At 39.9% G+C, this 24,529-nt stretch overlaps 2 protein-coding genes and 1 long non-coding RNA gene across 3 annotated transcripts; 2 read left to right on the plus strand and 1 right to left on the minus strand.

Moving 5' to 3' along the window:
- Positions 1-799: 799 nt before the first annotated feature.
- Positions 800-13,934, minus strand: LOC103518259 (E3 ubiquitin-protein ligase UBR1-like). Its single transcript, XM_008483319.3, is given in 11 exon segments — positions 800-1,102; positions 1,579-1,785; positions 3,525-3,584; positions 3,930-3,989; positions 4,654-4,848; positions 5,286-5,413; positions 7,443-7,708; positions 8,431-8,661; positions 9,007-10,714; positions 10,717-11,500; positions 13,778-13,934. Coding segments are annotated over 10 exon segments (3,933 nt in total). The 5' UTR covers positions 11,492-11,500; positions 13,778-13,934.
- A 2,257-nt stretch (positions 13,935-16,191) lies between these two features.
- Positions 16,192-17,929, plus strand: LOC103518261 (uncharacterized protein C6orf106 homolog). Its single transcript, XM_008483320.2, has 3 exons — positions 16,192-16,271; positions 16,583-16,812; positions 17,277-17,929. Exons 1-3 carry the CDS (start codon positions 16,192-16,194, stop codon positions 17,504-17,506), a joined length of 540 nt encoding a protein of 179 aa, XP_008481542.1. The 3' UTR covers positions 17,507-17,929.
- A 5,531-nt stretch (positions 17,930-23,460) lies between these two features.
- LOC103518262 lies at positions 23,461-24,151 on the plus strand. The gene is made up of 2 exons (XR_003393978.1): positions 23,461-23,526; positions 23,967-24,151. It is a non-coding gene; the product is annotated as an uncharacterized LOC103518262 (long non-coding RNA).
- The last annotated feature ends 378 nt before the right edge of the window (positions 24,152-24,529 follow it).

The following is a 24,529-nucleotide window of genomic DNA, read 5'->3' on the forward strand; positions in this document are numbered from 1 at the left end:
GTAACGTGAACGGACTGTCGATCCACATGATCGATCGAACAAAGTCGACCGGCATTGGAGATCGATCGACGGTCGTAGACTATGTGTAACCACACCTTGAAGTGTTTGAAACAACAAATGTGCTCACCTGTCCGCATTCCTATTGCGAAACATAACCGTGCTCTGTTGTACAAACGCAGCCAGCACCGACTTTGCAATTGATTTGTCCCTCTCTGTCTGCAATAAGCACTCGAACGCTGTCCGTTTTTGATGAAATTTGGTAAAAATCGATTTTTCTTTTTCAACTCGATTGGGCCTTTAAAGAACACTTCCAGTAACATCACTGGGGGCACTCACCTTAACCTTGAGCTTCTCATTGGACTTCCACTTCTTCATCAACTTGATGACACCGGGTTTATCCAGCAGCCCCGCACAACTCGTGGGCAGGCCCAAATACGAGCACATATTCGCATACGTATCCAAAACAAAATATTCATTTTTATATATTAGATAAACCATTCTCGTTATTATTACCTCCGCATTTTCCGTGGGGGTAGTCGTGCTAACTAGGCTGGTTTTTCTAAGCAGAATATCCCAGCTTCAATTTTTTTCAACCATTTATTTTGAGAGGGGACTAACATCTTAGGTCCTTGCGCCTCTGAAAATAACATCAAAAAATGGTACTGAAAAGTAGGAACCAAAAATGGTACTGAAAAGTACCATTGGTACTTACATAGGAACCAAAGATAAACAATATTCAGGCTACATCTTAGAGCAGCGTCCAAGAAAAAGTTCGCCTTGGTTTGGGAATCCAACTCACCTAAATGTGCTGCCACTGTGTCGTAATCAGATTGTGACTCGCTTCGATGGATCGCGATATCTCCTCGTGAATTCCATGGCTCAGCCACAGTCGCTGCAACTTCTTGTACCTCTCCTTACACAGGCGCAGCGGGTTGCCTCGTCTCAAGCCCTGGTCCGTTTCGCCATAGTCGTCCAAGTAGGGAGGCGACATAAAGCAGCCTCGGTTGGGGGAGGCTAGAAACAGGACCTCGCACTCCCGCACCCGCAGGAACATACCCACGCCCGCCCCGCAGAAGTGAGAGTGATACGTACATGCGCCCACCTGATGAGGGGGGGAATAGAGAGTTAATATAATACTCATAATGGAGATGGTTACACGAAACTTAATTGGAACTACTGTTTGATTGTTTAGTTTTAAGTTTTTGATTTAGATTAACCTCGGTATTAGAAAGTATCTATTTCGTATAATGTATCAAAATTTTGGACTTTTTTTTCAATAAAAAATACCCTAGAAACATCGATGGTTGGGAAATCGTAGGGTTGGCTCATCGTTGGGAGATGGTTACATGGTTGGGGAACTGTTGGCCAAAGGTAAGAGAGCGCGTCAACCCATACATTTTGCCAACTAGAACTACCAAAATATATAAAACGTAAGGTCAACAATTACTCAACCTTAAATGTTGTTGGGGTGTGTACCAACATAAAAAAGACTTTGTCTTCTAAAACAATTACCCGCCTTTGAATAGAAGCAGAATATTTACTTCGATTCCGTTCAAAATTGCTATATATTCTACTTACCGACATTTTGAAGAACAGCTCCGTTTGACAGCAGTAGCTCTGCGAGCATAGCATATCCCCGCATATTAAACACAGGGCGGGGTTCCTGGAATCTTCCCGGTCACTGTTTGGACAGGTGAATAGGGAGACGGTATTGATGAGTTCACTATAGTCGTCAGGTAGGTTGATGAGTCTGTTGATCTCCAGAGGTTTCCTGTCTTGAGGAACCTGCGAAAGAAAATTGGTAATAATAATAACAGTGCTTATTTATACTGCTCGCATAGGACTGAAAAGTCCCTTTAACTCCAGCAGTAGGCTACTACTATTATTGTGGTCAAATTCTCAAATTATATTGAGGATAAAATTCCATACCTCGGCTGGGATTGAACCCACGCCCTCCTGTTTACCAGGCGAGCGCCTTGACCACTACACCACCAATGTACCCACACTTTGCAAGTGAATAACTGTGCCAATAAGCCCTTGAGTAGAATAACTGTGCCAATAAGCCCTTGAGTAGAATAACTGTGCCAATAAGCCCTTGAGTAGAATAACTGTGCCAATAAGCCCTTGAGTAGAATAACTGTGCCAATAAGCCCTTGAGTAGAATAACTGTGCCAATAAGCCCTTGAGTAGAATAACTGTGCCAATAAGCCCTTGAGTAGAATAACTGTGCCAATAAGCCCTTGAGTAGAATAACTGTGCCAATAAGCCCTTGAGTAGAATAACTGTGCCAATAAGCCCTTGAGTAGAATAACTGTGCCAATAAGCCCTTGAGTAGAATAACTGTGCCAATAAGCCCTTGAGTAGAATAACTGTGCCAATAAGCCCTTGAGTAGAATAACTGTGCCAATAAGCCCTTGAGTAGAATAACTGTGCCAATAAGCCCTTGAGTAGAATAACTGTGCCAATAAGCCCTTGAGTAGAATAACTGTGCCAATAAGCCCTTGAGTAGAATAACTGTGCCAATAAGCCCTTGAGTAGAATAACTGTGCCAATAAGCCCTTGAGTAGAATAACTGTGCCAATAAGCCCTTGAGTAGAATAACTGTGCCAATAAGCCCTTGAGTAGAATAACTGTGCCAATAAGCCCTTGAGTAGAATAACTGTGCCAATAAGCCCTTGAGTAGAATAACTGTGCCAATAAGCCCTTGAGTAGAATAACTGTGCCAATAAGCCCTTGAGTAGAATAACTGTGCCAATAAGCCCTTGAGTAGAATAACTGTGCCAATAAGCCCTTGAGTAGAATAACTGTGCCAATAAGCCCTTGAGTAGAATAACTGTGCCAATAAGCCCTTGAGTAGAATAACTGTGCCAATAAGCCCTTGAGTAGAATAACTGTGCCAATAAGCCCTTGAGTAGAATAACTGTGCCAATAAGCCCTTGAGTAGAATAACTGTGCCAATAAGCCCTTGAGTAGAATAACTGTGCCAATAAGCCCTTGAGTAGAATAACTGTGCCAATAAGCCCTTTTGTTCTTCCTGGCATAGAATACACGTATAATATACAGGGCCAGTGTTGGGGCGGGGGGTCTGGTTAGGGCCCAGGGCTACAGGGTGTTCCACAACGTCCATACAGGAAGACTCCGGCTCTTCTTCTTCAAGCTTGATGGAGAGTCGCGCTTAAGCCACGGGTTGCAGTCCAGGGTTCCGGGTTCGATTCTTAAAAAAACCTTTCACCGTACTGGGAAACGGCTAGTTAAATCCCAAATTCCATAATATAATAATGTCATAGTGCTAATGTAACTAATATAAAGTCTACCACTTATGAGACCCAAAAGATACCTATAAATCTTAAAATTTAAGGAAGGTATTTGTTAATGTTTATAAAATTTACACTTATTCTGTACCAAATACTTAAGATCTTAATTAGACTGCGGGAGTAAAAGGACTTTTCAGTCTCATTCTGGCAGTATAAGCAGGGTATATTCTATTTTATAAAATTCACCACATTGCTGTAAATAAAACTTACCTTGATGGGGGTGTTATAATGAGACTCTTTATTGGTTATAATAATGTACAAACCACATTGCTGTAAATAAAACTTACCTTGATGGGGGTGTTATAATGAGACTCTTTATTGGTTATAATAATGTACAAATAAAACACCCCTTCCAGGTTTTCATGTCCTATAATGTACAAAATACAATAATTACAAACAAAGGGCGAAATTACTGCCAGAGGCAATCACTATCATTCAACCCTGAACCATTCAAACTTACCCTGGTGTGGGTTAAGGTCCAGCCCTATCGTATAGGTCGCCTGGGAAAACAGATTCACCATATCCAATATCGAGGTGGACAGGAGGCCCTTATTTTCCACCGCGAGTCCCCCGGCCGCTCCACTAGTGGATGGCGTAGGCTCAGCACTCTCTGACGAACAGCTGGGCGTTCTCCTTCATGAAACTGTTCTGCTGGGCCTGCATCTGAGCCATCACCTGAGATCACAAAGATCAGTATGGTTTGAGTGAAAAATATTGGATTGGTATAGATCAGCGATTTCCAACAAGCGGCCCGCGGGCCACATGTGGCTCGCCTGACCATTTTTATGGCCCGCAAATCTTTCTGGGTGCCTCATTGGGCTTTATTTTTGCTCTATTACTGCCTATGGAGTGGACGAAAATATGGAGTCCCCCCTCAAGAAAATCCTGGATACGGGCCTGCTCCCCTGTGTATATGGCCCGCGAAGTACCTGCCAATGTACCATGTGGCCCGCATACACATGGAAGTTGGAAATCCCTGGTATAGATCCTCCCTCAGACTACAGAACCATCTGGGAACCCACGACCTAGTGATTACAAGGCAGACGCGTCACCCTCCAACCTGACTAGGCTAGGATAATAGCGCAAAGTTATGAAATTACCTTAGCGCGTCTCTCAGCCGCTAGTTTAGCGCGCCGTTCCTTCTCCTGTAGGCGCGCCTTCATTTCCTCTTCATTCTTACCTTAGCGCGTCTCTCAGCCGCTAGTTTAGCGCGCCGTTCCTTCTCCTGTAGGCGCGCCTTTATTTCCTTTTCATTCTTACCTTAACGCGTCTCTCAGCCGCTAGCTTAGCGCGCCGTTCTTCTCCTGTAGGCGCGCCTTCATTTCCTCTTCATTCTTACCTTAGCGCGTCTCTCAGCCGCTAGTTTAGCGCGCCGTTCCTTCTCCTGTAGGCGCGCCTTCATTTCCTCTTCATTCTCAGCGGCGGATTTCTCGGGTGTCGCCTCTTCAGTGCAGGAGGACGAGGTGGTATTCTCGGCATTGCGTTTAGGGGCCGCCACTGCTCGGAACTTGTTCAGAGTCCAAGTGAGAAGGTCCTGAGAACATGGGAGGAAAGGAACGACTTTAGATTAGGTTTGACAGAGGGAACTGTAACAGCTAAGGTCTTATAGATTTTGATAGAGGGAGTCAGCCGATGGCGTAGTGGTCACTGCGCTCGCCTTGCACGCGGGAGACCCGGGTTCGATTCCCGGAGGGTTAAAAATTTTTTGTATCATGCAAAAATGATTGATTCCGTGACTGGCTGTTGCGCGGGGCCTTCTCAGCCTCGTGAGTAGCTATGACATATAAATGCACATAGCGACCGGTGCCAGTATGGTAGGTAAACATTGGGTGCTGGGATTATTGAGATATGTGGAAAATCCTAATATACTGCTGTGAGCACCAAAATTGTGATAAAATAACACAAAGAACGGCATTTATTTAATCATTTCTCCATTTATTTTAGCTAAATCTGATTCATTTCTTCTCTTACCTTGTGAGCTTCAACTCGAGGGCTACTGCAGAGTTCCTCAATATGTTGCTCTATGTTCCACTTCTCAGCGCGATCTGTGAACGTGAAGAACTGATAGTTTCCACTCTCCTCCTCGTGTAGTGCGTAGCCTGAAATATGAGAAACAGAAAGTAAAAATTTAACTTTATTAACCTTTTGCACTGCAATCGGAAAAAAAAAACATAAACTTCACATACGGTCCATGGCATGGGTGACATGCCAACTAAAAAACCTCAAGGCTAATAAAAATTTCGAATTTCTTCCGTGAAAAACTCGACCTTTCAGTTTCTTTCGTTTAATTCTTAAACCAGCTGCAATGCTAGCTTGGAGAGTAGTGCTCCTGCGTAGTGAGCACTAGGTCGCGGGTTCGATTTCCACCCTGGGTGAACTTAATCATAAACAGATGCTTTTGCTTTCTCCTATCCAGTGTTCCTTCTCTCTTCGATTTCGAGATGATAAAACCTTAATAGTTGCAGTTCCTTCTATGTAAAGGTAGAAACACACTACCATTACGTCACGTGAGGGCAGTGTTGCTATCCTGAACGAAATCACTTACTATATTATCGGATAACTTTGAACCACATATTTCTAACTACCCATGAGCTCACGTGACGTGATAGTAGTGTTTTCCTACCTACCTTAAGAAATGCTTAGAATAGAAATAGAAAGTTTAGAAAAAGGAAAAAAAAAGAACATATAATGAGATTTCGTTAGAATGGGCGACGTAAAATTATTGTTGTATAGACGTAAGAAAAAAGACGTAAAATTGGTTTCCAGGAGGCTTATTTTTTATTTTTTTTAATCCCCATAATTGATGCCAGCATTTGAGTGGGGATGACTTTTTTCACAAGCAACGAAGAAGAGTGGGGGAAACTGGCAGATAAAACAAACAGACCCAATCAAGTGACTGGTTTCCGGAACTGTAATATTAAACTGTGGGTATTCCGGCAAGCTTGACACTATAATATAGCATTCCAACAGTCTAAGTCAGGGGAAGTAACCCAATAATAGAGTTTTTCCGCCCCAACTTGTGGCACCCTATCACTAATATTTTTTAAAGTATATCAGTCATCTGTGAGAGGCAGCACCACATTGAAGTACACATTTATGTATTTTGCTCTTTGAGACGTAGAGTGACCTGTATTATTATAGGTTTTTTTTTTTTTTTTTTTTTTTTAAGGGTTTTGCCGGGGGGAACCTTTTTTTTGGTAACTTGTGGCAGCCTATCACTAATATTTTTTAAAATATATCAGTCATTTGTGAGAGGCAGCACCACATGGAAGTACACATTGCAAGCTTGACACTATAATATAGCATTCCAACAGTCTAAGTCAGGGGAAGTAACCCAATAATAGAGTTTTTTCGCCCTAATTTGTGGCACCCTATCAATAATATTTTTTAAAGTATATCAGTCATTTGTGAGAGGCAGCATCACATGGAAGTACACATTTATGCATTTTGCTGTTTGAGACGTAGAGTGAGCAGTGAGTGACCTGTGTTATTATAGGCTTAAACACAGAAAGGATATTTCTTTCTCATTGTCCTGGCTTCTGAATAGAATTACCACCGATGGGATACATAGTTACATACCCATCGTAGAATTCCGGCTTCAACTCATACACTCCCTTGCCAGACGACTGGGTGGGTTTTTTGAAGTCAATTTTCTGACTGTTAAAATGAGCAATATCTCCCTCCAGCTTGTATATTTGAAATTTCACACAATACATAGGTAGCCCAAACAACTTACTGTATTCCGAGAACGAACATTATCCCATCAGGATAAAATCCGCCCCGGGCGGGATTACTATATTATCGGATAACTTTGAACCACATATTTCTAACTACCCATGAGCTCACGTGACGTGATATTAGTGTTTTCCTACCTACCTTAAGAAATGCTTAGAATAGAATTAGAAAGTTTAGAAAAAGGAAAAAAAAAGAAAACAAAAACAAACAAACAAACAAACTCACCAATCAGATGTAATATCTTATGAAGCTGCGCCTCCGAGAAGGACCGGGCGCGCAGATTAATACTCCGTTCCAGAATATGTAAAGGTAGCCAAGAAATGTTTAGAATAGAATTAGAAAGTTTAGAAAAAGAAAAAAAGAAAAAAAAAAATCAAAACCAAACAAACTCACCAATCAGATGTAATATCTTATGAAGCTGCGCCTCCGAGAAGGACCGGGCGCGCAGATTAATACTCCGTTCCAGAACCAGACTCATCACGTGTAGCATGACGTCACACTGAAGCAGATTGGTCACCATGCTGAACGGTGGTAAGAGCGGCGGTAGCTTAGGCGGAGGGACACACTCCAGCTCCTTGGCGGCCTTTCGACGCTTGCGTTGTTCTTCTTCAGAACGCGAGACCTCCTCACGGGAGTAGTGATAGAAGAATACGTTGTATCTGGGGGAGAACATAATATGATGAGATTTCGTTAGAATGGGCGACGTAAAATTATTGTTGTATTGACGTAAGAAAAAAGACGTAAAATTGGTTTCCAGGAGGCTTTTTTTTTAATCCCCATAATTGATGCCAGCATTTGAGTGGGGATGACTTTTTTCACAAGCAACGAAGAAGAGTGGGGGAAAGCCTCGGCCACACTGGCAGATAAAACAAACAGACCCAATCGAGTGACTGGTTTCCGGAGCTGTAATATTAAACTGTAGGTATTCCAGGAAGCTTGACACTATAATATAGCATTCCAACAATCTAAGTCAGGGGAAGTAAACCAATAATAGAGTTTTTCCGCCCTAACTTGTGGCACCCTATCACTAATATTTTTTAAAGTATATCAGTCATTTGTGAGAGGCAGCACCACATGGAATTAGGTACACATTTATGTATTTTCCTGTTTGAGACGTAGAGTGAGCAGTGAGTGACCTGTGTTATTATAGGGTTAAACACAGAAAGGAGATTTCTCTCATTGTCCTGGTTTCTGAATAGAATTACCACCGGTGGGATACATAGTTACATACCCATCGTAGAATTCCGGCTTCAACTCATACACTCCCTTGCCAGACGACTGGGTGGGTTTTATTATAGGGTTAAACACAGAAAGGAGATTTCTTTCTCATTGTCCTGGCTTCTGAATAGAATCACCACCGGTGGGATACATAGTTACATACCCATCGTAGAATTCCGGCTTCAACTCATACACTCCCTTGCCAGACGACTGGGTGGGTTTTTTGAAGTCTGCTATCTCGTTGATCACCCGTTCGAGACCGGTCTCATGATTGCTATCGTCTGGAAGTGCCTTGTTCAGTTCAGAGTGGGGCAGAGGCTTGATGCATAGCTGCTGGATGATTTCCTTCTTGATACAATCGTCGCTAGCCACTCGTCCTATGCCTGGCATGTACCTGATGAACAAAAAGTCTTTAGTCAAATGAAGACTTATTTTAGTATTATTATATGTTGGCACACTATAATAAATCTAAATAAATAAATTAATACTTGACATGGTATCCCGTTTTCAAAGTTTAAAAAGCCAACGTTTTAGTTAATATCTTACTTAGAATGGAACAGAATAAGTTAGAGTAGGAAGTATTGATTCAAAAGTTGGTTACAACATTTGATCCAACACAAATAAACAGAGATTTTAAATACATGTAAAAACGAGGGAAATTAAAAAAAAAAATTGACCATTTTTAGGGGAATATGATGGTAGATTTTAGAATACTTTACTGAAATGTTTGATTTCTTACCTCTCTCCTGTGATGAGAATGAGAAGGTGAAGGAATTCCTCCACCAGGCTAATCGTCTGTCTGATACTCTCCTCCTCAGGATTCTTCAAACTATTCGACTCAAAGTTCACATACACCCAATTGATAAGATTGAACTTGTTGAGGACATGAATAAGAAACTCATTGCTTTCAATAAGAGATGCGCCAATCTGCAGTAAGATAATATCCTTGTCCAGCATTTCATTACGGCACTTGACATTGTGATAGAAATAGATCTGATTGAGCAGGGAGTAACCATTGCGTCGCCACATACCAGCGTGCACCTGAGAGATCATCACTTGCGTACGTAGCACAGGTTCTATAAGTTGCTCTGGTGTGAGACGAGAGAAGAAACAATTGTCAGACAACAGTTCCCGGCTGTAGAAGGATAAGTTGAATTTGTCCAAGTGTATGTAGAGACCTGCTAGGAATCTGGAGAGCGGGAGATGGATGGACACAGGTTGTGTAGAGACATCATAGTGCAGACATGCCACGCTATGGTCTCCTACCTCCCTCACTTCACCAAGTTGTCCCAGGTCAATACCCTCATCAGCACATAGTGTTTTCATAGTAGCTCTATACGCTTTGATGAGGATCTCCTTGTCTGTACCACACCACTGTAGGAATAGTGTAATGACAGGCGCTAGTTTGATGTGCAGGTTGAATGCAGACTCCCACTCAGGTTCGTATTCCATGTGTTGTCCCACTTGTCTTGTCACTTCATCCATCCCTTGCATGTAGGATAACAAGTCCAGCAGGAATTGAAGGCCATGAGCGAATCCCTTCCTCAGCTCTGGTGTCCATGTGTCTGGTGGGACACCCAGTAGATAACGTAAATCATACAGGATGTACTGTGCACGCTTGAAACTCGCATTGGGGATATTTCGCTCGAACTCGAGTTTCTTCTTCTTGTTCAGTTTCCGAGTACATTCCGAGATGAAGGTGCTGAGTAGGATGAAGAGAACATCTTCATGTGCTATCAAGTAGTGTGCCAGCGTAGGGACTGTATAGATCTGAACTGACATCGAACCAATAGAGAATGAGTGATCATGATCATCCTTGATGAAATCCTTCATGATAGAACCATACTTCTTGGTGAACACACGCGCAAATGATTTCTTACTCTCATACTCCATGAGCATGCCAGAGATAAATAACCGATGCCAATGTAAGCGAGCAGCTTTCCACAGCTGAGAGTCTTTCACCAGGATACCTTCCACAATAGACAAGTCTGGGGCTTTCTCTTCCAGACATACCTCACTAAATAACATTCTGAAACTCTCCGAGTAACCAAGAACTTTCTGTAACCAGGTAAGTAATCGCATCGCATAGATCTGATGAGCGATGACAACAGAATTCACTACAGCGACCTTGATGGGTCTATTCCCATGACGTGATGTAAATCTTTCAATCTCACTCTTCAAATCTTCACAGTGACTGAAGTTCGAACACTTGACAGCTGCTCTTCCCTCACGATCAATATTGGTAACAAACTCTATGGCATCTTTCTGTGAGCACTTGAGTGAACGTACCAACGTATTGATGACTTGCTCAAATGTATGAAACTCATCATTGTACAGAACTGTACAGAAGTTATCAGAGTTATGACTGTATGTGATCTGCAAGACATCCTCTGGCGGGACTTTCAGATCTAATGGGATACTAGGACCATAGTCTGTGGTAAGTAGCTGATCACTTGCTCAAATGTATGAAACTCATCATTGTACAGAACTGTACAGAAGTTATCAGAGTTGTGACTGTATGTGATCTGCAAGACATCCTCTGGCGGGACTTTCAGATCTAATGGGATACTAGGACCATAGTCTGTGGTAAGTAGCTGATAGGCATAACGTAGCACAGAGGAGAAGGTAAGTCTCGCTCTCTGTGCGAGGTCTGGTGGTAAGATGCTACCACTCTCATGTCTCTTCTGTGTGCCTATGATGTGTACGTCACAGTATGGTTCTTTCTTCCAAGCCTCGACATCACCACAGTCACAGCATCCCCCTGCATTACTTGTACCCATCTTGTACTTGTGATTACGATGTGTTGATTTCTTGAAGCAATCCACACACAGTACACACGTCGCGTCCATACCACACTCACGACAATTGTATGTCGGTTCTCCCATCTTGAATACTCTACCACATACAGATGGTGGATTATCCATCTGACTCACTTTCTGGAAGATTTCCTCAGGGGAGCCATCACAGATAAATTCCTCCAATGAGTCAAACAGGATATTCTGAACTTTGTTTTCATCGAATGACCAATCCAGACAGCTGCTCTTGGGTTCTGGACTCAACAAGTGAGGTACCCACACTTTCCAATGCTCTTTGAAATCAGTGATGCTAAGTGTTCCTTGCTGGAACTTCTGCTTCCAATCATTGACCACATTGGTTGAAGAGCATTGGATAAACACAGGCAGCTGCTGCTCAACATCCATGTCTGAACCAATACTGTCATCCATCTTGTCAATCTGAAACATAGGTGTAACACATAATGGTTTCATCTTTCTATACAAGTATATTAGAGGTGACTAGGTCAATCAATATGAGCAAAAGATAATTCTTTACAGTCAAACTTCAAGTGCATTATTTTTTTCATTTTTAATGAAACCCAGGACTTTCTTCATTGCAAGTAGCAAGTAATATGGTATACTGATATACAAAGCAATGTCTTTCTAAAGTTCAAACAGAAATTTCAAGATCAAAATCTGCTGCCCCCCCCCCCCAAAAAATTTTCTTTTCTCAAATAATTTATCTCTCTTATTTTCTTATCCACTCATTCAAACAAGGGGTACATTTTTACCTGTCCAGAGAATTATTCAGTCAGCAATGGTCAAATAAATACTTCCAGACTGTAGAACTGATGTACCCAAGTATCTAACTGTCAGTCACAATGCAAGACATATTTAAATAGTGTAGGTGTACTTTAATTTTGGAACCAATTCTAGTTTTGCAAAGGAATTCTGATTTTTCAACCTCAACACCCTGTCTGCCAAAGCATATTCTATGGTGTTCAAAGCATAATAAAAAAATAATTAATCAAACAAATAACAAAATTTCACTCAGAGGCCCCTATTTCAGAAAACCATTTAAATACCTACCTACCTACCTACCTAAGAGTCCTGTGACAGCCAATGTGGTTGTGCTATAACACCCAAAGAGGAAAAAATCAAGGGAACCAGGAAAAGTTTTGTAAAAGAAAATACACCTTATTATCTGCAAAGGAGTTCTGATTTTTCAACCTCAACACCCTGTCTGCCAAAGCATATTCCATGGTGTTCAAAGCATAATAGAATTTTTTAATCAAACAACAAAATTTTACTCAGAGGCCCCTATTTCAGAAAACCGTTTAAATACCTACCTACCTAAGTGTCCTGTGGCAGCCAATGTGGTTGTGCTATAACACCCAAAGAGGAAAAAATCAAGGGAACCAGGAAAAGTTTTGTAAAAGAAAATACACCTTATTATTTTATTTTATTATTTTTTTTTATCACTTATGTGCTTAGGGTCAGCAAATCAAGACAATTGATTAGCATCAAACAAAGGTAAGGTAAAACACCTACTCACCGTCTTCGTACCAAAAATCGGCATTTTTTTATTTAAGCGCCAAAAATAAGGAAACGAGCCATTTTTGAGAACCCCTGATAATTTTAAACGATTTCTGACTGTTAAAATGAGCAATATCTCCCTCCAGCTTGTATATTTGAAATTTCACACAATAGGTAGGTAGCCCAAACAACTTACTGTCCTAGTGTAAAAGCACTAAAAAACAAAGTTACAATAATTAATGGATTCTAACATTCTTGACACCCGTCTAATGTAATGATTTCAAACTTTACACATTCAACATTATTGTCTTGATACATCATAAACTTACTGTCCTAGTGTAAAAGCACTAAAAAACAAAGTTACAATTAATGGATTCTAACATTCTTGACACCCGTCTAATGTAATGATTTCAAACTTTACACATTCAACATTAGTGTCTTGATATGTCATAGGTTCCTTTTGGAATTTCAACTCTTGATGAGTCGTAGTTTCCTTTTGAAATTTTAACTCTCATGAAGCTCGTTCCCCTCTTTTGGCATGATAGCACCTGCACTAAAACAAAGGAAATCCAAACTGGCAGCCAGCCTAGTTAGCTTGTCTGCTTTATAAGCACTAGGTCACAGGCTCAATTCCCACCTGGGGTGAATTTTATCCTTAACAGATAAGGTTTGTTCTAGGGACAGCTGGCTTTCTCCTATCCTATTATTCTTCTCTTTATGATTTCGGTATGATAAAACCATAGCAGTTACAGTTCCCTTTATCAAACCTAAAAAAAAAAAAAAATCAAAGTGGCACACTATTGGATTTGGTTGTTTGCAAAAGGAAAATTGGTACAACTATGATTTCCAATAAGCAAAAGAGAGAGAAAGAGAAAGAGAGAGAGAGAGAGAGAGAGAGAGAGAGAGAGAGAGAGAGAGAGAGAGAGAGGGGGGGGAGAGAAATTTTTAAAGCAGGAAGATGACGAGAGCAACAAAGACAGTTTGGAATGAGTTACACATGGTGGGGTTGATAGTCCATTACTTTAAGCCAAAATTGAATGAAATTTGTAATAAATTGAAATAATATGGTTGACAACGCAGTAGGTGCTTGTGTGTTGTTGAAAAATCCAACACCTTTCACTTGGGAGGTGATAAGACAGAGGATTTCTATTGTTCAAATGGTGAAATCTGTTTTAGGCATTCAAACAAAGTGGTACTTACATCGGATGTGATAAAAACGCTGCACTAAAACATGAATATTACATGGACAATACATACATCATTACTAGGTAAAATTTCAATTAGATTTGCATAATGTTCAGAAAAAAATGAAAATACAATTTTTTTTTTACTTTTTGTTGCAGATTTTTCCTCAATGCATTTTTTGCATCAAAATGCAATGTTTACCAAAAACAGCTGATTTTGAAATGTCCCAATCAACCAAGGCGCTGAATGGCAGGTGCGCTTATCGACCGGTGATATTAAATTAAATTTCCACTATTCTTTAGCTGTAAGGGGGGGGGGAATGAATTAAAAATGTGTTAATTACTTAATTATAATTCAATTTGGAATAATTAAAATTTATTTTCTAAATTAAATTCGATTTTGCAACCCTTTCATTTTTGATAAATGTATATTTTTTGCTTCAACAGTTGGACAATCTGGAATAACAAGGGCAACACGAAACAGCTGATTTTTCGACTTCATTAGTCCGTCCTTCCTTTATTATTACTAATAATAAAAGGTATAGTGGACGGACTATTGTATTCGCTTCGGTGTCGGTCTGTCCGTGCGTCAGTCAGTCAGTCAGTCAGTCTGTCACTCTGTCAGTCTGTCCCCATAGAAGGACTTATCTAAACCTGGTCGACCTATATATCAAATTAAAGGTCTTTTTACCAGGATCACGAAAATGGTGGTGCAAATTTTGTCCAGAAAACCATAAAGCCAAAAAACCAAAAAAAACTGGTTTTTGCGGGATTTTTTTCACATTTTCTCACACAAATGAGCTCTGATCTCGAAATTTGTCGCGACGACCTATAAACTCAAAGCGAGAAAGTTTTAGATAACACTTCAGCCGTTAATTTAAGACCGGTTTTAGCGTCATCTATGTTAAGCTACACCGAGCAAGGCCAATAAATGGATGGGTGACTGAAAGTTAATTGAGTAATTGTGGGATTTTTTTTTCACATTTTCTCACACAAATGAGCTCTGATCTCGAAATTTGTCGCGACGACCTATAAACTCAAAGCGAGAAAGTTTTAGATAACACTTCAGCCGTTAATTTAAGACCGGTTTTAGCGTCATCTATGTTAAGCTACACCGAGCAAGGCCAATAAATGGATGGGTGACTGAAAGTTAATTGAGTAATTGTGGGATTTTTTTTTCACATTTTCTCACACAAATGAGCTCTGATCTCGAAATTTGTCGCGACGACCTATAAACTCAAAGCGAGAAAGTTTTAGATAACACTTCAGCCGTTAATTTAAGACCGGTTTTAGCGTCATCTATGTTAAGCTACGCCGAGCAAGGCCAATAAATGGATAGGTGACTTGAACATTATATTGGGAATAAAGGGAGAACGGGCTCCAGTCTTGATTTTAAATCATTACATGAAAGTAAAATAAAAAAATCAAACTATCCACACTGCCTCGACAACATAGATTCACCTTGTTGGTCGACGGCCGTCAAATATGTGTGGGCTCTGAACATCACTGTGTTAATATTTTATCATGGACTGTATGCATGATCACATATGATGATGATTGCTTAAGATTATGCCATAAATTTTATAACCTGACAAGACAAAAGACCTTTGTTGTTCCAGTTCCGTCTATCAAACTTCTAAAAAAATAATAAAAACTCCTTTTATTCCAGGAACCTTATATGCTGTATAGGAAAAAAAAATTCGCGCGAACTTTCATTCACACTGGAGCTTAGAGAAATTTCGTCCAAATGTGACATATTTTCGCGCGAACTTTCATTCACACTGGAGCTTAGAGAAATTTCGTCCAAATGTGACATACATGGCTAGAAAGCTAGTTTTCTCAGTTTTCTAAATAATATACTTTGATCAAAAATTAGGTGTCGGAACACAGTTCAATTCGCTCACCAACGATTCAAGTCACGACCTTATGTGCAATATATGGGAATTTTTTTCGCGCGAACTTTCATTCACACTGGAGCTTAGAGAAATTTCGTCCAAATGTGACATACACGGTTTGAAAGCTCGTTTTCTCAGCTTTCTAAATAATATACTATGATCAAAAATTAGGTGTCGGAACACAGTTCAATTCGCCCACCAACGATTCAAGTCACAACCTTATATGCAATATATGGGAATTTTTTTCGCGCGAACTTTCATTCACACTGGAGCTTAGAGAAATTTCGTCCAAATGTGACATATATGGTTGGAAAGCTCGTTTTCTCAGGTGGGTCCAGACTTGTGCAATGCAACGTGCAAAGCATTTGCATTGCACGTAAAATCAAATCTGACGAATGCGAACGTTTTTCAGCATGGTAGGTAAACACCTACAATGCTGCAGTGAGCACCAAAATTGTGACATAATAACACAAAGAAACTGCATTTACTTTTTTTTTTTTACATTTACAAATCATTTTCTAAGCTTATCAGCCCTATGCATTCCCCCCTCCCCCTCAAGTGGCTAATTGTCCAACTCATCACACAAATGATCTGGTTTTTGGACAAGCCCTCAGAGTAAGGGTAAAAAAAGTTAACTATCTTTTGAGATAATAAGAATTGACTTTTTATAAACAACTATCTCTTTGAGGCAAGCAAATAACCATTTCCTTATTTCTAATCTGTCAATCATTTTGTTTTCCCTTCAGATTTACGAAAGTGTGGACTCTGAGGAATAATGGGATTGAGACCTGGCCTACTGGTTGTGCCCTCGTAACTATCTTTCTGAGATAATAAGAATTGACTTTTTATAAACAACTATCTCTTTGAGGAAAGCCAATAACCACTTCCTTATTTCTAATCCTTCAATCATTTTGTTTTCCCTTCAGATTTACGAAAGTGTGGACTCTGAGGAATAATGGGATTGAGACCTGGCCTACTGGTTGTGCCCTCAAGTTTAACGGAGGAGATTTAATGGCAAACACCAGATGTGTAGATGTTAAGTCTATTGCTCCAAACACTTGCTGTCAGTGTGCAGTGGAGTTTGTTACCCCCAGTTTGCCCGGTACTTACAAGTGTGCCTGGCGATTGATCACACCATATGGGGCTTTCTTTGGAGGTGAGTAAATCCCAACCAACTTTAGAGGTTGGTGTGTTGGACTTTGGACCTAGAGGTTTTTGGTTTGAGTTCAAGTCAAGTCATAATATTTATCAAGGTGTACGTGCACCTAAGGCCAGCCACTCACCATCAGGTATAAGGTAGACCTCACAGGTGGACCTTTTCAGCCATACCTGTCAGGTCTACCTGATAGTGTGAGTGCTCATCAGGTATCAAGTAAACCGGCTAGGTGGACCTGATCATGTGTACCTGTCAGGTCTACCTGATAGTAAGTGGCTGGCCCAAGTGTTCAGCTTTTTTCTTTTCAATTAAGTACCCAGGTGATTTAACTGACTGTTGAAATAGGAAGCAATTTTTGCAAGAAGCATCCTTTCTTCTCATTACAAGAGTCAATTATTAATTTTGTATTATGCCCTTTAAGTATGTATGTCAAATAACTTAAACTATGTAAACTATTTTTCCAGATGTTCTGTGGGTAATCATCAACGTGACTGAAGATGAAGAGTCACGTGCTCTGGCAGAACAGCTCTCACGCAGCCTCCAACCTCTGGGCACACATCCCGATTCTGCCCAACCTTCCAACCCCTTCCTCTCCACCCCTGCTCAACAATTTGGCCCTGCTCAACCCCCCGCACCACAGAATAGCCCCTGCACTGGTCCCAATAGTGGAGACGATGAAGATATGTGCTTGTAGTAAGCAATGTGCGTTTAAGGTTTGGTGCTCACTCTTTTGTTTCGAATTGAAAGCTTTGTACGTATAGGATAGAGGCTCGAGAAATTACCCCTCAAAATCAGGCTCAGTTGCTCAGGAGGTAGAATGTTGGACTTGTAATTTCTACTTGACCTCATAATCACCCGTGACTTCACATGTTGGTGGGTATTTCGGGGTGCTCTCACTCTCATGAGATGTTTGAAATACCAGTGAAAATAACAAGCTGTGAAGGATAAATCCCAACCAGATTTTAAGTCATTAAAACAACTTGTGTACTTCATCATAGGCAAGAGGGAATCATTGTCATGCATTTAACCACTTGTAAAAATCATTATGTTAAATGAGTATTGTATTATTTACCGTTTTACAAATCTCTGCAATCAAATATTATGTACCCAAATGGCCTCTTAGAATAATAATGCAAAAATTAATAAGACCTACAGAATATGTATTTTAACCTTTTGCGGACAGATTCATGTGTCACATGAAATCATGGTTCCGCCATTATGGTAGGAGAAATATAACTTAAATCTGGCGATACGGTAGGATTCATGTCCAGCATGAAGCTACAGATTTACTCGCTACGGTCGGCTTGATTTTTACAGATAGGAGGCGTTACGGTAGGACGTGCCTAGGAACTTGTGTATCTTTTGCTCCTTTCAAATGCAGACTGAAAAGCCGGTGTTTGTTTATTATGATTCAAAAGCATTCGGAATTATAGTCCGAAGATTTCCGAAGAAGACAAAAAAAAAACAGATGTTTCTATCTCAACTAGGAAAAAAAAAAGAAAATAAATTAAAAGCGAGGGAACAATTTCATGTGTGACATGAAGCCTACCACAAATCGCTTTTCGGAGGTTTCATGTCTCACATAAATCCTACCGTATTTGAAAAAAATGTTTTGTTTACATCCGACTGTAACAACAACGCTTAAGGTTCATGTAGGACATGAATCCTACCGTAAGAGCGATTCTGGTGAAATTGATTCTGTACGCAAAAGGTTAACCCTGTTCGGACCATGGTCTGATCTTATCAATTACGCTTCTCCACTAGTTCAAAAGCAAAACTTTTAATTTTTTTTTTTTAATTCTAATGTCATTTTTTAAAAATTAAATTAAAAATAAAATAATGCTATCTTGCAAAACCGAATTACACCTCAATTGTTAATATGAATACCTACATCTAATACTTACCTACAATAAGTTATTTAAATATGATACAATATTTAGAACTCACTGAAAAACAATACTTCTTATTCTAAATTTATTTTCTCTTCAATTTCAAATCTAAATTCTGTATAATTTGTTCGTTGTTTACTTTTAGATATATTTTAAGAATGAAAAATATTTTGAATAAAATTATTGTTTGTTAAATTATTTTTAAGTATTTTACAAATCCGTGTTGGAAACTTGAGAAAATGGGCGTTGTTTCACTTAATTATCTTCTTCTTTGGCACTTACTTTTGAACAGGGGAGTGCAGGTACTCTTCAGTAAACTCAGCAACAGAGGGACTAAAAAAATTCAATTTTCAGTTCAAACTCTAAACATAGGTAATAACAATAAAAATTGTCCTCAAGAGATTACAAGATATTGTTCTTCATTATTATTAACAGTTTATTTAATTGTCCTGAAATTGTCATCTTTTTTAGAAAACAATTTTAATTCAAAATTAATCAATTTGCTGAATACAATATTAGTCTTAAACCGAATTCAAGATTGTTCTGCCGACCATTAGGTGATTAACTAAAACCAAACTTCTGGTTCAACTCATCATTTTCTCAGGACCAACAGTTTCCAAATGTACAGATTAACATATTTTCTATTCAAGTACTTTGTCTTATTTTTAGCCCTTCTTTTCCCCTGTTCATAGGTTTTTATACATTGGTCAGATGAAAGATGAAATTATTTATAACTGTATAATATTTATTTATTACGAAATTTTTAATAGACAACAGAAAAACAGTGTTTTTATTTCTTAAAATGTCCAAAGGGAAAGGGGCTAGTCCTAACTAACAAAATAAAGGTAATTTCAGGTCCATAGAAAAGTAGGTAAAAAAACAGATTTGAATGTGTTACGAATGGTGTTTTTATTTCTTAAAATGTCCAAAGGGGCTAGTCCTAACTAACAAAATAAAGGTAATTTCAGGTCCATAGAAAAGTAGGTAAAAAAACAGATTTGAATGTGTTACGAATCTTATTGTGTTGTATTTTTTCGTGTTACCCATTGTAATACAATGATCGATGTCGACTGAACCGTCCACACTGCTTTGACATTACAGTTTTATCTCTTCGATCGATATTGATCAACGGCCAGTCCACAATGATCGTTGATCGATGTCGACTGAACCGTCCACACTGCTTTGACATTACAGTTTTATCTCTTCGATCGATATTGATCAACGGCCAGTCCACAATGTTTGAACACACCTTGAGAAGAAAGATTTAGAGTTAGACTCAGCATACAAAGGCTTAAAGAACGAATGTGTCAAATAATTCGACAGGCGAACAATCTTCTCATATACTAGGTAATAAAAAAAATCAGGTGCTTGTGTGTTGTTGAAAAATCCAACACCTTTCACTTGGGAGGTGATAAGACAGAGGATTTCTATTGTTCAAATGGTGAAATCCTTAGGTGCTTGTGTGTTGTTGAAAAATCCAACACCTTTCACTTGGGAGGTGATAAGACAGAGGATTTCTATTGTTCAAATGGTGAAATCTGTTTTAGGCATTCAAACAAAGTGGTACTTACATCGGATGTGATAAAAACGCTGCACTAAAACATGAATATTACATGGACAATACATACATCATTACTAGGTAAAATTTCAATTAGATTTGCATAATGTTCAGAAAAAAATGAAAATACAATTTTTTTTTTTTTTTAATTTTTGTTGCAGATTTTTCCTCAATGCCTTTTTTTGCATCAAAATGCAATGTTTACCAAAAACAGCTGATTTTGAAATGTCCCAATCAACCAAGGCGCTGAATGGCAGGTGCGCTTAAATTTTTGTTGCAGATTTTTCCACTATATAGAAATTACCAACGATTCCTACCAACGAAACTACAAATTCGTCAGGGTGTGACAAAAGACAATGTAGCAATGTTTTTGAAAAAAAATCCCTTTTTTTCCCACCCTAAAAAATCCCCAGAAAATTTACCTTTTTAAAATTAGGGATGAAAAATACACTTTATATAGTACTATCTTTATCCATTTTCTCATTGTCGTGTGTGGTGTGCAGGTGCAAGGAGAACAGTCTAGAATTTTGCATGAATGTGCTGACTTTGGGTTCGCGCCCGGGGGGTGGAATTTCTTTTAACGTTTTTTTTTTTTTTTCATGTATGTTTGTTCGTTTAATTTTTTTTTCTCTGTCACATGATGTTTTCACTGACGAAAAAGAAGACTATTTTCGTAACTGCATACCCTACCACTTTAGAATTAACTGTGGGTGTACCTACATGTGAGCATTTACCTACTTTTTACCAGAACAGCCCTTCGACGGCGGGGGTTGGAAAAGGGTATTCGACCTAAACTTTACTCTTCTTATAGCTTTTTTCTCAGCTTTCTAACTATTATAAATTCAGTCAACATCAACTTCCACTAATATTTCAATTTTCATCCCCATCAACCATCCATCACATCACTAATATTCCATTCTCATCCACTTTCTATCCTCTACATGGAAAGTGTATCCTCTGTTTACATGGGAAGTATGGAATAAAGGCAAAATAGGTATTAGCTACTCGAAATCAAACGGGAAGGAGGTACTTGAGAGCAAAATATGCTACAAGTTTAGCTGCAATAGAACTATGGGATTATAATGGGAAACCAAGTCGAGTAGAATGAAAATAAACAATCTCATATGTATCTACAGGGTGAACACGAAAAACGTTACCTAGGGTAGATTCCTGAGGTAATTTCCAATAAAAAACATTCTATAACTTTTTTTGTATCTCGCTTAGTTTCCGAGATATCCGCCATTTTGTTTTTTCTTTAAAATACACGACCTTCCCTTAATAAACCGGTCAGAACTTTTTTTTTTCAGTTAAACATAGAGAAAAATGGGTTTCATAACTGAAATCTGCAGAAAATTTGCAATAAAATTAAAATAAATAAACCTTGAAACAGTAAAAATATCTTTTTGATACCTTTTGGTAAGTTTTAATTTAGAAATTTCCCTGATCAGTATTTCTTTTGAAATTTCAAAAGGAAATTTGACCTATAAATAAAGGTCGAAAGATAAGTAGTGGAAACGGGCTCTAAGCTGTATCCAAACAGTCGAGGCAGTCAATCGATCGACGGTACACGGTCTCGACAACATAGATTCACCTCTTCATTTCGTTGGTCGATCGACGGCCGTGGACTCTGTGTGGACACAGCTTTAGAGAGACTACTATTTGAACATTCGCTAGTTCTGTTATTCCGCGATGAAGAGGTTTAATAAAGTCGTCGAGTGGGCTAAACATTTGCTTACCCTTCTGACTTCAGGATTTGAGTGGTTTTTGAAATTTCGGAAGAAATATGAGTGGTAAATGAGGGATTTGAGAGGGGAAGGGAAATTATAACCCAGAAAACAAAGGGAGAGGGAGAGGATAGAAGAATAAAGGACAGGGCAAAGGTCACGCAGCAAAACATTCGAAAGGCAAAGGAGGACATGGACACAACGTACCTAAAAAGGCTAAAGAAGGAGTGAAGAAGCATTCCCAAGCACATGGAAAGAAAGGCAAACAGCCAAAAGCAAAGGGCAAAGGAGAATATAAAGCCAAACATCAGAAAGCAAAGGGCAAAGGAGAACATTCAAGCAAACACCCGAAAGCAAAAGGTAAAGGACAACAGTCGGAAAAACACCCAAAAGGTAAAGCAAAAGGCAAAGGACAATACGCCCAAGGCCATCACGGGCCCAAGAAAGCTAAAGAAGGTGGAAAGAAACACGTGAAAGGAAATGGACAGAAGAAAGGACACCCAGGCAAAGCACCAGGGAAAGCTAAAGGTGGGAAAGAACATGGAAAAAAGGCAGGCCACCAACACCCAGCCCAAGGACATGGAAAAGGGAAAGAAGGAGGAAAGAAGCATCAGTCAAAGGAACATAAACAGGACAAATCTCCAGCCAAGCCGAAGCAGAAGACTGGGAAACATCCGGCCAAAGGTAAAGGGCAAGGCGATAAGTCCAAGGGTAAAGCCCCAGTAGGGCACCCCAAAGCAAAGGCCCAAGGAGGCAAGTCCAAGGGTAAAGCCCAAGGAGGTCAAGGTAAAGCAAAAGCCCAAGGAGGTCAAGGTAAAGCAAAAGCCCAAGGAGGTCAAGGCAAGGCTAAAGCTCAAGGAGGACATGCCAAGGGTAAAGCCCAATTAGGTCAAGGTAAAGGTAAAGCCCAAGGAGGTAAAGCCAAAGGCGGAGGAGAATACAGCGAAGAATACGAAGAAGAACCGTGGGAGGTGATAAAAGCAACGGGCGGCAAGTGGCAGTGGCAGCCAGAAGAGGAGATAACCGAGCCACCACGGAAGAAAGGCAAGTGGAAGTTCGTTCCCGGGAAGGTTGAAGAAGTGAAAGAGGATGGCTCCAAAGGAGCTAAAGGAGGCAAGTCTGGATCTTTCCCGGGTCGGATATCATCCTAAAAAGATAAGGTTCGTTCTTGGAACGGCTGGCTTTCTAATATCCTATCCTCTTTATCTTTTCAATTTTGGCAGGATAAGACTTTTATTATTTTTTGGTTCTCTCTCTATCAATCTATCCTCTCTCTCTCTATCTCTTTCTATCCTCTCTCTCTATCTCTCTCTCTCTCTCTCTCTCTCTCTCTCCAGTCTCTCTCTCTCTTTACAGTTTCTCTCTCTCTCTTTATAGTTTCTCCTTAGTTCCTTGATGGTACTTAGCTGAGTTGTGTTTGATAAATGAAGTTTCTCATAAATATAAAATGTGGCTTTGAGAGTGAGGGAGAGGGACTACCGTTTGCCTGGTACTTACAAGTGTGCCTGGCGATTGATCACACCATATGGGGCTTTCTTTGGAGGTGAGTAAATCCCAACCAACTTTGGACCTAGAGGTTTTTGGTTTGAGTTCAAGTCAAGTCATAATATTTATCAAGGTGTACCTGTACCTAAGGCCAGCCACTCACCATCAGGTATAACGTAGACCTCACAGGTGGACCTTTTCAGCCATACCTGTCAGGTCTACCTGATAGTGTGAGTGCTCATCAGGTATCAGGTAAACCTGGTAGGTGGACCTGATCATGTGTACCTGTCAGGTCTACCTGATAGTAAGTGGCTGGCCCAAGTGTTCAGCTTTTTTTTCTTTTCAATTAAGTAGGTGATTTAACTGACTGTTGAAATAGGAAGCAATTTTTGCAAGAAGCATCCTTTCTTCTTATTACAAGAGTCAATTATTAATTTTGTATTATGCCCTTTAAGTATGTATGTCAAATAAGCTAAACTATGTAAACTATTTTTCCAGATGTTCTGTGGGTAATCATCAACGTGACTGAAGATGAAGAGTCACGTGCTCTGGCAGAACAGCTCTCACGCAGCCTCCAACCTCTGGGCACACATCCCGATTCTGCCCAACCTTCCAACCCCTTCCTCTCCACCCCTGCTCAACAATTTGGCCCCGCTCAACCCCCCGCACCACAAAATAGCCCCTGCACTGGTCCCAATAGTGGAGACGATGAAGATATGTGCTTGTAGTAAGAAATGTGCGTTTAAGGTTTGGTGCTCACTCTTTTGTTTCGAATTGAAAGCTTTGTACCTATAGGATAGAGGCTGGAGAAATTACCCCTCACAACATGAAGGAGAAGGGAAATTCCATGGAAAACCAACATCCAATGCCGGACCAAAAACTGTGAAACTAGAAGGTGATGATGGTTATGTCTATCAATGTTCTTGTCAGAAAATCAAAAAGGCGAAAAATCCGTTTGTCGGGAATGGGTTCTTCCGACATTGCCCTGCTCAACAATTTGGCTCCGCTCAACCCCCCGCACCACAGAATAGCCCCTGCACTGGTCCCAATAGTGGAGACGA

The sequence above is a fragment of the Diaphorina citri genome, unplaced genomic scaffold (assembly GCF_000475195.1).
Source record: "Diaphorina citri unplaced genomic scaffold, Diaci psyllid genome assembly version 1.1 scaffold2133, whole genome shotgun sequence".
NCBI classification, from domain to species: domain Eukaryota; kingdom Metazoa; phylum Arthropoda; class Insecta; order Hemiptera; family Psyllidae; genus Diaphorina; species Diaphorina citri.

Bases quoted from the DNA above. Each gene is read 5' to 3' on its own strand.
- LOC103518261 (XM_008483320.2), top strand. From the start codon at position 16,192: ATGCATTCCCCCCTCCCCCTCAAGTGGCTAATTGTCCAACTCATCACA. The intron at 16,272-16,582 runs GTAAGGGTAAAA...TTTTCCCTTCAG, and splicing joins TTTTTGGACAAGCCCTCAGA to ATTTACGAAAGTGTGGACTC. The intron at 16,813-17,276 runs GTGAGTAAATCC...CTATTTTTCCAG, and splicing joins ATATGGGGCTTTCTTTGGAG to ATGTTCTGTGGGTAATCATC.